This window comes from Vicugna pacos, unplaced genomic scaffold (genome assembly GCF_048564905.1).
Source record: "Vicugna pacos unplaced genomic scaffold, VicPac4 scaffold_148, whole genome shotgun sequence".
Classification (NCBI taxonomy): Eukaryota; Metazoa; Chordata; class Mammalia; order Artiodactyla; family Camelidae; genus Vicugna; species Vicugna pacos.
In genome coordinates this window covers 44,764-58,186 of record NW_027328828.1, presented here as the reverse complement: position 1 = coordinate 58,186, position 13,423 = coordinate 44,764, and the positions used below count along the sequence as shown (strand labels likewise).

The following is a 13,423-nucleotide window of genomic DNA, read 5'->3' as shown; positions in this document are numbered from 1 at the left end:
CGGGTTAGCTTATTAGCCCAGTAAACTGACACTAAACTTCAGATTTACCAGGTAGCCCAGCAAAACTTAGATCAGGAAACCGACACTTATCACACTTTGATTTGTGACTTAGCTTGTTAGGCCAGCTGTGGTTTTCCTTCAGTGTCACTTATCTTTTGAATTTTTCTTTTTTTCTTTTTTTTAATATTTAATCCAAATTTAATATCAGGGTTCTTTGGGAAAGAAATTTCTCTTTTTCTTTTCTTTGGTGATCTTTTAGGGGGGCAGTTAATTAGATGTATTTACCTGTTAGTGGAAGCCCTGGGGCTTCAACCCAGGACCCCGTGCACGCTAAGCACACGCTCTACCACCCGCCCCATCATCTTTTCTTTTTGGTTTCGCTGCCAAGAATCCTACAGCTGAATTTCTAGTCAGCCTTAACACTTGCCCTGACTTCATGGAATCCATTTTTATGAGTTTACTTCCCCCTGGTTTCATTTAAGTATTGAATCTCCATTTTCTCTTCACTCTCCGTTTTGCCTTTTGTTGTTATGGTTGTTAAGCTGTGTTTAACAGAATTGTTTAAATTCTCTTTTAGCAAGAGGCTGAATGTAAATAAATATGTAAGCAAACAGCACAATTAAATGCTTTTATACATTCTGAGCTGTTTAGTAGTAACTTAAAAACCGAATTGAAGATTAAAGTGATAGCATTTTAAAAATATTTTTTAATTTTTCATAAAAATATAGCTGATTTAAAATATGATATTAGTTTCAGGTGTACAATAGATGCTCCATTTATAGTTACTGTAAAACATTGTCTGTATTCCCTGTGTTGTAAGATACATCCCTCTAGCGTGTTTACATTACATGTTGCAGTTTGTATAAGAAAGTTGGGTAACGCAGAGTCTGGAACGTGGCTGTGTATGACTCAGGTTCACGCTCACCCTGCCTGTCAGAGCTCAGGCCTTCACTCCTTTCTGCAGGGGAGCGAGTGGAGGCAGCTCTCATCAGCGCTGTCACCACCCTCTGAGTGGCAGTGACAGCAGTGACTGTGTGTGGACGTGCAAATTGTTTTTCCAAGAGCTTTATATGCGTTTCTGCATTTAATAATTAAAGCCCTCCTGTGAGGAAGCGTTTTAAGTTTTTAATGCATAATACATTTTATTTTGATATTGATAGATTTCAAACCTCTGGAAAATTTACAGGAGTAGTACAATAAACGCTTAGATACAGTTCACTTTAAAGGGCACTATTTGGCTTTCTGTGTCTGGCTTATTTTAGCATAAAGTTTCAAGGTTCATCCATAATTGTAGCCTGAATCAGTACTTTATTCTTTTTGCTTGATAATATCCTTTTCCTTTGTTTTCGTTTTTGGTCTATTTAAAAATATTTTCATTGAAGTCTTGTTAGTTTATAATTTTGTGTTAGTTTCTTGTGTACAGCACAACACTTCAGCTAAATAGGAACCTACCTGTATTCATTTTCATCCTCTTTTTAAACATAAGTTACTATAAGATATTAAATATATTCTCCTGTGCTATACAGTATAAACTTGCTGTTTATTCTTTACATACTCAGTATCTGCAAATCTTGAACTCCCAGTTTATTCCTTCCCACACCCTCTCCCCACTGGTAACCATAGTTTGGTTTCTATGTCTCTGTGTCTGTTTCTGTTCTGTAGATAAGTTTATTTTTTTGTTTCTTTCTATTTTTTTTTTTTAGAGTCCACATGTGAGCAATCTCATATGGTATTTTCCTTTCTCTTTCTGGCTTACTTCACTTAGAATGACATTCTCCAGGTCCATTGATGTTGCTGCCAATGTCATTATTTTATTATTATTTTATGGCTGAATAGTAGTCTATTGGACAAATATGCTACAACCTCTTTATCCAGTCATCTCTCAGTGGACATTTCGGTTGCTTCCATGTCTTGATATTGTAAATAGTGCTGCTGTGTACATTGGGGTGTAGGTGTCTTTTTCAATTAGGGTTCCTTCTGGATATATGCCCAGGAGTGGGATTGCTGGGTCATCTGGGAGGTCAATTTTATGTCTTTAGAGGAACATCTATACACTTTTCCACAATGGCTCCACCAAACTGTATCCCCACCACAGTGCAGGTGTGTTCCCAATTCGCCGCAGACTTTCCAGTATTTATTGTCAGTGAACTTCTGAATGATGGCTATTCTGACTGGTGAGAGGTGATACTTGATTGCAGTTTTGATTTGCATTTCTCTGATAATGATATTGAATATTTTTTTATGTGGCTACTGGCCGTTTGTACGTCTTCATTGGAGAAATGTTTCTTTAGGACTTCTGCCAATTTTTGAATTGAATTGTTTGTTTTTCTTTCTTATTAAGTGTAAAAGCTGTTTACATATTCTGGGAATTAAGCCCCTAGCAGTTTCATTTATTGTAAATATTTTCTCCCATTCCATAGGTTGGTTGTCTTTTTGTTTTGCTTACTGTTTCCATAGCTGTGCAAAAGCTTGTAAGTTTAATTAGATCCCTCTTGTATATTTTTGGTTGTTTTTCTATTGCTTGAGTAGACTGCTCTAGGAAAACATTGCTGAGATGTATGTCAGATGTTTTGCCTATGGTTGCTTCTAAGAGGTTTATAGTGTCTTGTCTACATGTTTAAGTCTTTAACACATTTTGTATTCATTTTTGTATATTCTGTGAGGGAGTAGTCTAACTTCAATGATTTACATGCAGCTGTTAAGTTTTCCCTACACCATTTGCTGAAGAGGCTGTCTTTACTCCATTGTATGTTCTCACCTCCTTTGTCAAAGTTTCAATGACCAAAAGTTTGTGGGCCTATTCTTGGTAAATGTGTTTATCCGTTCATTGATGGATGGATATTGTTAGTAACTTTTGGCTACTCTGAATGATACTGCTATGAATATTGATGTGAAATTTTTTATGAGAATATGTTTTCATTCTGTTGGCTGTACATTTGCCCCGCCATATCTGTAGTTTCCACTACATGAATCCAGATGGTTGATTGTAAAGGGACTCGAACATCCTTGGATTATGGTATCCAGGGTGTGGGTTTCCTGAAACCAACCCCCCAAGGATATTGAGAGATGACTCTATATGTAGGAGTGGAATTGCTGAGACATATAACTCTAAGCTTTTGAGGAAATACCAGACTTCTCCAAAGAAGCTGCAACATTGTTCCTTTCCCCTGGCCGCATATGAGGTTTCTCTGCCTCCTGAACGACATTTGTTATTGTCCATGTTTTGGTTATAACCATCCTAGTGGGTGTAAAATGAGATCTCATTTTGTTTTTGACTTCCCTAGTGATGCTGAGCATCTTTTCATATGATTATTGGCCATTTGTATATCTATTTAAATTCGTGGTAAATTTAAAAATTGGGTGTATTTTTTTGTATTGTTCAGTTGTAAGCATTCGTTATATATCCTGGATACTACTCTCTTATTAGATACATGCTTTGCAAAATTTTTCTTCTATTCTGCACATTGTCCTTTAACTATATTTTTTTAAACATTAAAACAATTTCTTTACAAGGGAGGTAGTTTGATGTAAAGATTTATTTTATTTTTTTGCAAAGCACGCACTCTCTGACTTGAGATACCCTTTTCCCCTGTCATTTCACTTTCTTGATGATGTCCTTTGTAAGAAAAAGGTTTTAGTTTTGATGAAGTCCAGTTTATCTGCTTTTTCCTTCTATCACTTGTGCTCTTGGTTTTGTATCTAGGAAACCAAAGCCTATCCTAGGCCCACAAAGATTTATACTGTGTCTTCTTTTAGAAAGTTTATAGGTTTAATTTTTACATTTCTGTCTGTGATCTATTTTCAATTAATTTTATTTGTTATATAAAATATGGGTGTTCAGATTCCAGATTGATTCTTTTGCCTGCAGATACCCAGCTGTCCCTGAACCATTAGTTGAATAGACTATTCTTTCAATGGAGTGTTTTTGGCCCCCTAGTGGAAAAGTGTCTGTAAATGTAAGTTTTTCCCCGTGGGTTTTTATTGTGTCTCTTAGACTTATTTATCCAAACTTATGCCAGTATCATACTGACTTAGTACTATAGCATTTTAGTACACTTTAAAGTGAGTCCTCCAACTTTACTCTTCTTTTTCAAGGTTGTTTTTGCTGTCCTGGGCCCCTTGCAGGTCCATGTGAATTTTGGGATCAGTTTTTCAATTTTGCATAGAAGTCAGCTGGAATTTTGATAGGGATTCCACTGAATATATAGTTCACTTTGAGGATTCTTAACATTTTTAATAATATTGTCAATCATTCCATGAAAATGGGATGTCTTCCATATATGTAGATCTTTTAAAATTTATTCTGGTGATACTTCAAAAAGTTCAATGTACAAATCTTGTAAATTTTTGTTAAATGTATCTCTCACTTTATTTTTAATGCTGTTGTAAATGGAAAGGCTGAATTTCTTATGGGTGGGACTATGTATCAATCTTCTTATTTGTAGAATTCCTTCACAACAAATACCCTTGGTATATATTTGCTACATAAATCTATCCACAACTATTCCCCGCCCCGTGTTATAAGAAACCAAGACCCAAGGTAAGCTACTTGAAAACACCTATGTGGAAGTGAGAAATGAGACCCTTGGGTGGGTCTTTGTGCAGATGATACTGAGAGCTTATTCTGAATGGCTTCTTCTTAATTACTTTTAAACAACCCTTTCAGTGTATTTAGTCAGATACATTAAGATTATGCCCTTTTGATGTGCGGAGTAGCTAAGACTATAATTTTCAAATAAATTCTAGTGAGAGTGTTGTACTTGAAACCTAATTTGCATCAATCTTTGAAGATTTATGTTTCAGGAGCTTTGACTAAAGAACAACTGTCTTTATTCTATAATGAGAACTAAATGCTCAAGCAACATGTAAGAGTTTCAGCAAACTGCCCCCGCCCCGTAGTGCTGGGTGGCTGCAGCTGTAACTGGAGTCAGCACTTACCTCTCCCAGTATGCTTGTGCTGATCTGCTCAAAGTGGTTCGTCCAACAGTTTGTCAGTAGTCTGTTGGACAAAGTCATAAAACATTGATTGAAGGTTGCTAGAATGCAATATATTCTTATTAATATTAAGTAAGCACATATTGAATGCTTACTGTATGATGGAATTGTCCCTCAGCCTCACATGAATATTATTTCTCTTGAAACCTCACATATTTCCTTGTTATTCTCACTTTACAGATAAGGAGACTGAGAATTAGGTCTTCTCTCTTTGGGGGGAGCTCATTATTAATGATGGGCAGTTGTAAGGAAAAAGATATTGATTCATCATGAGAAAACATTTTTGTGAGAGTCAGCAATGAAGAAGATGAACACTGAAGAAGGTGATCATTGTTCGAGTGAGACAAGCCCTGGGTTGTGCGGAGTCAGCATCCCTGTCCTAGACACGGCACGTGTAGAGCTGCGTGGTGGGTGAGGCGGCGCGGCCGTGCAGGGAAAGCGGATGCTGGGGCCTTAGGCTGTGCTCAGGCCTGGTTGGGCTTTCTCCTAAGGGGAGTGAACCATCATTGACAGATTTTAAGTAGGAGAGTGGGGTGCTCTCATAGTTCATATTTGTCTTCTAGAATGTTTGGAAACATTTAGAAGGCTTGGCAGGAGATGATGTGATGAGTCAGAGTAGGGTGGCTGCGAGGTGTAGCAGTGTCCAATTTTCAAGTGGTTTTCAGGCCCAGGCTTGTGGCTTAGTAGCCGTGTCAGTTTGAATGACGCACGCAAGGAAGTGAAACAATTTATCTAATCAATTGAAGCAGTGATGTACCCAATTCCCAGGACTATTGTGGAGATCCAGTGAGATACACTGTGCAGTGTGCAGCGTGGTCTCCAGCAGAGGGTCAGTGCTGAGTGAGTGCCAGTGAGTATCTGGTAGGTCAGTTGAGGGTAGTGGGACTCGGTGTCTGAGGATATCTGGTCCCTGAAGGAGGGGTCCATTCACATCTGTGAGTGATGGGCCTGAGTTGGGAGACGCAGGGAGACCTTACCCTCCGACCAGGGGCCCTGGTAAGGACGGCTATGGGAGGAACACCGTGAAGTCAGCTCTTTGCATGTGGAGTTGGAGCTGCCTTTGAGACAACTAACTGCAGTGTCACGAGCTTAAAGAGGAGATCTGGGCCCAGGTTGTGCATTTTCCTAAAATCTCAACTCCTAAGGACGCCGAAGTATTGATCACTGAACGTGAAGTCATACTTTAAAGGACAAACGAATAGTAGTATTATCTCTGTCATCAAAGCTCACGTCTATTTATTCATCACTCACTTTGCTAATTGGGTACTTACAGAGCTCACTTCACCGTCCTCCCGTGGGCTCAGGCTCCACAGAAAAGAGCTGGTGAGACTCCCTCTTTTCTAGAATAAGACACATTTAGCTTGTAGACTTCTGTACCTCGCCAGACTTAGGAAATTAGTTTGTTGGTTTAATTGTATTTTCTGTTGGCCATGTCCTGACAGGAGAGAAATTTTACCTCATGGTCATGTTTCAATTAGCTGTTACTGAGAATTGCTGATCTGATACATAGTGTATGTATTACATTAACTTTGTAGAGTAGTTATCATTTTTCTGTCTTTGCCCTTTAATTTTGTTTGCCCCTTCAGTGTTCTATTCTTTTTGGGGCCTTATTTTTTTTTAATTAAAAAATGTCTGTTAGCAGTTAAGAAAAAAAAAGCACAGAAAAAATGCACATGAGAACTAAATTTAGAAAATGTCTAGTGTGTTTTCTGTCTCGGCAATGGAGGGTACTAGAAACTCCTGAAAACCTTCATTACACAAGTTCCTTAAAATGCTGATTGAGAAATAAAACCTTCCTTCCTCATCTTTCAAGCTGCACAACTCATTGTCAAGAAAGTGAGGGAAAATTCTCAGAAGCCAAGACAAACGAGAAAGCAGGGTTTCTGAGAGATACGTGAGCGTTAGAAGCCGTGGTGTGCTGGTTGGCTCCTGAACTGATTTTCAGTTGCCTTGACAGGAGGGAGGGATGTGAGCCCCAGACCTCTCACACTAGGAGTTGGATGGGTGATCATATAATGGGCCAAGCCCATCCTGAGAATCTTGCTTTACTAAAGGGTGAAATAGGAAAAAAAAAATTCCTCAAAACAAGAAAGTAAGAAAAGTCAATTTTGTTGGAAGAGGGGAAAAATAACAAATCCAAAGTAAGGATATAGTTTAAAGCTGTTCTGGCATGAGAGTGACCACAAACTCCTGGCAGAAAAGCACAGCTACTCCTTGATTGATAAGTTGTATTTTGAATGAATCAGTGAACAGCTATTCCGAAAAAGGCCTCCAGAGTCTTGTGGATCAAGATACTGGACAGCAAACACCTCTCTTCCAAGGTCTCATTCAAATAACCAGAAAGGTTTTAAAGGAAACTAACAATAATCTGAGTTGTATTTATTGACATTACTATATGCTAAGAATTCAGAGGTGACTATGGAGTTGTCTCCTATTTTATGGACCTTATTTTCTCTTTGGGGAGAAAAATGACATAGTTGGGTATCTTGGTGGAGGGAGGTGTTAGTCTGTTGCAATTAGCCAGGAGAGGAGATTAAGAAAACAGTGAAAGATCGGTGAACTTTTTAGCTGAGGACAGTCTTGTTCACTTGGCTTTTAATTGCAGGCTCAATGAGCTGTCACTGGAGGGAATAGATCTTACGGAGGATGGACTTAGCTCAGGCCTCTTTTGAATGGACAAGTGAACCTGGAAAAAGACAGTCAAATCTGTGCAGACATTAAAGTTCACTTGAACGTGCTGCATCCCTGAGCCAAAGATAGGACAAATATGCAGCAATTCTTGAGGACAGAAGAGTGGTTTTTAAGGTTCTCCAAGAATGAATCCCATGGAACCGAGATGGCCAGTTGTCAAACTGAGACTTTGTTCTTTGGACGGTGTACCCAGCAAGGGTATTGGCCTTTTATATGTTTCCATTTGTCTTTAATACATGTCTGTTGATGAGGACATGGGCACAAATGTTTGACACCTTGTCGAGGCGATTTTGGATACCTGCCTAGAAGCACGGGCACAGTTGTGGCTGCTTCATACATCTTGCAGCCCATCCCTTTCCCCGGCTCCGTGATCACGGCAGAGTGGTTCCTTGTTGACCTGTCCGTTTCCTCTGTGACATCATAACCCATGAAAAGACCGGAGCATATTAACTTGGCTTTGTTAAAGTCAAAGAAACAGATCAAATGTGGAGTCAGATTTGTTCTTTCCTATTTCAGTAGTACCATGGAGATGGCAGTTTGGGCAGCTTTTTGTAGTGTCCTGGAGGCTTTCTCTCTCAGCTTCTGGGTGCCTCTATTGAAAACCCTTCATTGCTGTCTGGCCTGCTGGTAATGCACACTGCCTGTTTTGCCCTGAAGATGTGTTCTGTTTATAAACTCATCTCTACTCCTTGGAAAACAACTCAAGAAAAACTCAGTTGGTTTTCCACCAGCCATGGGCAGGGGTGAGGTAAACCGTGTTATTATTTCATAAAATAATAGTAATAATAGTAATAGTCATAGTAGTAGTACTTGTAGTAATAGTAATAATAATAATAATAATAATAATAATAATAATAATATTAATAGAAGTCTTAAAACAGGACAGAGCACATTGGAGAGAGTCAAAAAATGCTTTCTGGCTTAAATCAAAAGTGATGACTAATGATTCCATGGCTGCTGTATTTGCTAAGCTAATTACTCCTTTGCTCCATTACACATTTCTTTTATCTGAAAAAGAAATACAAGGAAATGGTTTAAAAAAAACTCAGAGAACAAAAATACACAAGTGAAAGAAGTTTTCCCTCATCCTCTGCTCTTTCAGCCCTCTCTGGAGATGCCTCTGTTTACTATCCTTTGGGTGCTTTTCCAGATATGCTTTGCACATTCCCACCTATGTATGTAAATTCCTTTAAAATTTTAGTTATTTTTAACTTAAAGGGGTTTAAATCCTCAAGTGGCATCTGGCCGGGTAATATAACAGAACAAATCTGACTCCATATTAGATTTGTTCCTTTGAATTTAACCCTATGCTCTGTCACCTAGGCTTCATCTTGCTTGTAAAACAATGTTGCCTAGAGCCTGAAATAAACAGGAGACCCTATTCTGAAGGCTCTGACCTTTAAGGATATTTAACACTTTTTCATTCATTAAAAGATAGCAAATTGCAGAATAGAAAATAACGTTTCTTTTGTTGGAGGTTTACAGGGATCTGACCCACGCAGATAGCTGCAAGAAGAAAGGATTCTAACAAGAAGGAATTCCTACACTAAGAAGTTTGCACTAACCAAGCACATAGGAAAGGAGCCTGAATTGTGACTTGGGGAGATGGTTTTCCAGGACATTAGTTTGCCATCTAGGTCTACAGAAACTTGCTATTCCATGCCCCAACACCTGGTCTCCCAACTTATTGGCCTGTCCTGCACTGAGGAGAATTAATTTCGACTTGGTAACACTCCTATCTACCTAGAAAGCTGGGCACTGGAGCTGAGTGTTATGGAAACAGGCCAGCCAAGACAAAAGCACCAATCGGAGTGTTGGAGTACTCAGAATTATTATGCCGGTGGGCTCAGAGGGGCTTCGGCTCCGAAGTTTTGAGTACCTCCAAGACGTGCACATGAGGTTTTAAAGGCTTAGTTACAAGTAAGGGGGCATTAGCCAATAAGGCTCAAAGAACAAAAAGCAAGGAATAAGTACACTGGAGCTTATCAATTTGTAACAGATCACATTACTGACACTTGTTGAGCTTGGAATTACGAGTTAGGTTGTTAGGCCAATAAACTGACACTAAACTTCAGATTTACGAGATAGCCCAGCAGAATTTAGATCAGTAAACTGACACTTATCACACTTAGATTTGTGACTTAGCTTGTTAGCCCAGCTGGACTTTTCCTTCACATGAGGACAGCTCTCCCACACCCAGGGAACTACTGTGAGCCCTTGATGTTTCCACTAGGGTGGGGTATGGTTTACCCAGGAGGGATGGGGACTATGCACCAACACTCAGGCAGTCTGCTCTGTCTGGGGCTCTGATCTTGTACCATCCCGCTCCCCGCCAGCCCAACACCTGGGACAGTGGAGCTAAGGCAGAGATCCTGCCTGCCTGTTTCCCAGCGTGTAAAAGGGGAATATGTGCTCTTCCCAAGGTAGTTCTGAGCGACAACACCTGCGGGTGCTTGGTTCTCAGAGCAACAGAAAACCCAGCTCCGCGTGGGGGCAACGGGTGTGATCTCCCTAGGGTTTCTGCAGAAGCATCGGACGGAGGGTTGGATCACGGTGGTAAAATTGAGCTGCGGGGCTTGAAGGGTAACAGAAGGGTACAGAGGCAGGTCTGCCGCCTAGGGGTGCCCCAGAGGTAAAGCTTTTTTTCTCCAACTCCTCTAAGACCCTCCCTTCTCCAGATCCCTTCCTTCTCTCTGCTCATCCTGTCCATCTGTATCCCTCCAATTTTCCCGTCCTCTCCACCCGCTCCCATCTTCTCCCTCCCTCGCTGTCCCACCTTCTCTCACAGAACCCAGAGAGGATCGCTGGCCCTCCTGCGCATGCGCAGTCAGTGCCAAGTGGTCCGCTGGTTGGGAGCTCCATATCCGAGCCGGGGATCGGGCCCAAAGGCTTCTCAACTACGTCGCCCGGTAGGCCTTTGGTTCCTGCCTGGGGTCGGGGCCTCTGACTGTGGAAGTGCAAGGTGGGGGGCTCCTGGGAAAGGGGTCAGGCGGCTGCGGGAGGGCGGTCCGCCTGTCACAGACCCCAAGGGCGCTAGTCAGCCCGTGTTCAGATGAATTGCTCAGGCCAGACCCCTCTGCCAGCGCCACCTGCCCCGGCGTCCCGGCCACAGTGTCCAGGGCCTGGTGTGCACCTGCCATCTCTCACCCAGCCGGGATCCCCTCAGTCCGCGGCTGGCGTCCCCTTCCCCTCTCCCTCCCGCTAGTCCTCTCCTCCCGGGCTTCCTCTACTCGTCCGGCGGCCCGTCCCCGCCCCTGGGCGGGCTGTGTCCCGGGCGGGCGGGGTCTGCGGACCCGGACGGGGGCGGGCGCCTGGGACTGTGGCTGGGGCTGTCCTCCGAGCGAGGCTGCAGCCCGCGTCCCCCTCCCCGCTTTCCCTGCCCCGCGACCCCGGGGCTGCCCTGCTCTCCCTTTCCCGCTCCCTGAGGACCAGCTCTGTGGCGTGGGCGCTGCTACCTGGGCTGAAAGCCTCCGGCTCTAACGCCCAGCTTCTCCTGGTGGAGTCGGGAAAAGGGAGCGTCACTGCTAAGCGAGGTTCTGTCTCCCCCCTCCATGTTTCTGCCTCAGGTAAGTACCTTGAACACTTTCAGGTGTTATGATGGCGGTGCTTGTTGATGTCACGTGTTTTTATAGTGAGAGGGATTGCAGTGGTGAAGGCAGGGCTTGGTTCTGTTAAAAATGTGCTGAAGGCATGAGGCTGTGACATCCTCCTTCCTTCCCTCTCCCAGGGTGAAAGGAGTGATCCTCGATTTTCAAAAGATAGTTACAGTCCCTAACTAGCCCAGCCCAGCTATTGTGCGTTAACAGGAACAGCACCACCAGAGGCCTTGGAGACCCAGGCATATTGCAGTCCTAAAGTGCTCCTGGCAGAGTTTGGCTTGTTTAGGTTTTTTGTTTTTCTTAAATTGTGAGACAGACTAGTGTATAAACTGAAAAATAATTGTCAAGAAATAATTTTCATAGGACAGTTTTATTGTGATATAGTTCACAAACCATGAATTCCATCCATTTAAATGGTACAATTCAGCAGCTTTTTGCATATTCACAGTGGTGCATCCATTATTATTCCAGAACGTTTTCATCACTTCAGAAAGAGCAGTGGAAATGAATGACCTATCCACCCCTCCCAAGTGGTGGTTCTAAAGAAATTTCTTGGCTATTCCTGACCATAAATTAACTTGTTATATTCCAAGAAAAATCTGGTAGGAATTCTAACCAGAATTGAAATGAATCTGTCTATCAAAACAGGAAGAATTTATAACTTTATGGCATAAACTTCTTCTACCCATGAATATATCTGGGACCCTATCTTTTCATCTGACCAGAGCCTGGCCCATGTGAAGTTCTCACTACTTTTTGGGCTTGTGAATGATGAGATTCTATACATCGTTAGTTGCAACTGTAGCCTTTCACAGAAGAGAAAAGTAACCTCAGTGAAGCAAGTGACTCTCTGATGGTCAGAAAGAGTGACAGCCATTGCTGGAGTGATCCAGTGGACTTGGTGTTTACAACCAGAATTCTCCACCACCTACAGCTAAGGGGATTAGAGTGTTCTTTTATTTTTTCTTAATGGCGTTGCTTTTATTTTTACTTATTTTTTAAAATTATTATTTTATAAGTGTAGTCAATTTACAATGTTATTTTCAAGTGTGCAGCAGAGATTCAGTTATAAACATATGCATATGTATATATATATGTTTTAGATTGTTTTTAGTATAAATCACTACAAGAAATTGAATATAGTTCCCTGTGTTATATAGCAGGTCCTTGTCATTTATTTTATATTTACTAATTTGTATCTGTTAATCCCCCCTTTCCTGCCTGCTAAACACAGTTTGCATTCTATGTCCATGTGTCCATTACTAGGAGCACCGTTTTTCCTAGTAATATATGCTCTTTTGCTGCTTTCAGTTTCAGTAATTCCATCTTATCTGTGGGCGCTTTTCTTCTGGTGGCCTTAATGTGGTTTGCACACGTGGTAATAGAGATCTGTATTTGGGAGAACCCCAGGCCTCGTGTAGTCCCTGGTACAGAGTGCCCACTGAATTGATGCTTGAACTGGGAAAAAAGCACAGTAAATGTTGGAATTTCCACTATGGTTGAGAATTCTATAACCTCTTTTGACAAACTTAATATTGGCTGCACCCATTCTGGGTAATTTGGTGGAAATTCATGTTATGGTGGTGAAGAGACGGGGCCTTGTATGCTTCTTCTCTTTCTGTTTTCTAACACTCATTCTCCTGGGCCTTCCAGATCCTCCCCTAGAAGTGCCAGGTCTGGCTTGGTGCTGCACTGAGGCAATATTTGTTAATAAGGCCCTTTCCTCATCTCTTCTGAGCCTCCGGTTTTTTCTCTGCACAATGAGGGCTTAGACTAGATAACTACTTTTCAGTTTCTTTTAAAGCCATGTTTCCTTTGAGAAACAGAAAATGCAAATCTCTCCTCTCAAACCAACCCTTTAGATTTTGAAAAGTCCTCCAAGGAGTGACATAGCTCTTTGTGGAAAATGAATGTGATTGTGATTCCAGGTGACACAGAAAAGACTCTTCAGAGATTGATTGCAGGGAGAGGGCAGGAAAGGGGCAGTATGTCACACTTTCTAGTGTGAGCACTGGAGCAGGGGCTTGGATTTAAATACGGTGTCTGACGTGGCCTCTCTCTAATCTTGTAGAATGTGATAAACTTCTCTACCTCAGTTTCTTGATGTGTCAAGTTGGGGTGATAATATTTTAAGGCTT

At 41.6% G+C, this 13,423-nt stretch overlaps 1 protein-coding gene across 1 annotated transcript in view; it reads left to right on the top strand.

The window, feature by feature from the left end:
* Window positions 1-13,423, top strand: part of LOC140695126 (uncharacterized) — a 42,363-nt gene that overhangs the window by 23,246 nt on the left and 5,694 nt on the right. The window contains exons 9-10 of the mRNA XM_072958026.1: window positions 10,475-10,595; window positions 11,174-11,252. Coding sequence (XP_072814127.1) covers window positions 10,475-10,595; window positions 11,174-11,252 — 200 coding nt within the window. The remainder of the gene's footprint in view (window positions 1-10,474; window positions 10,596-11,173; window positions 11,253-13,423) is intronic.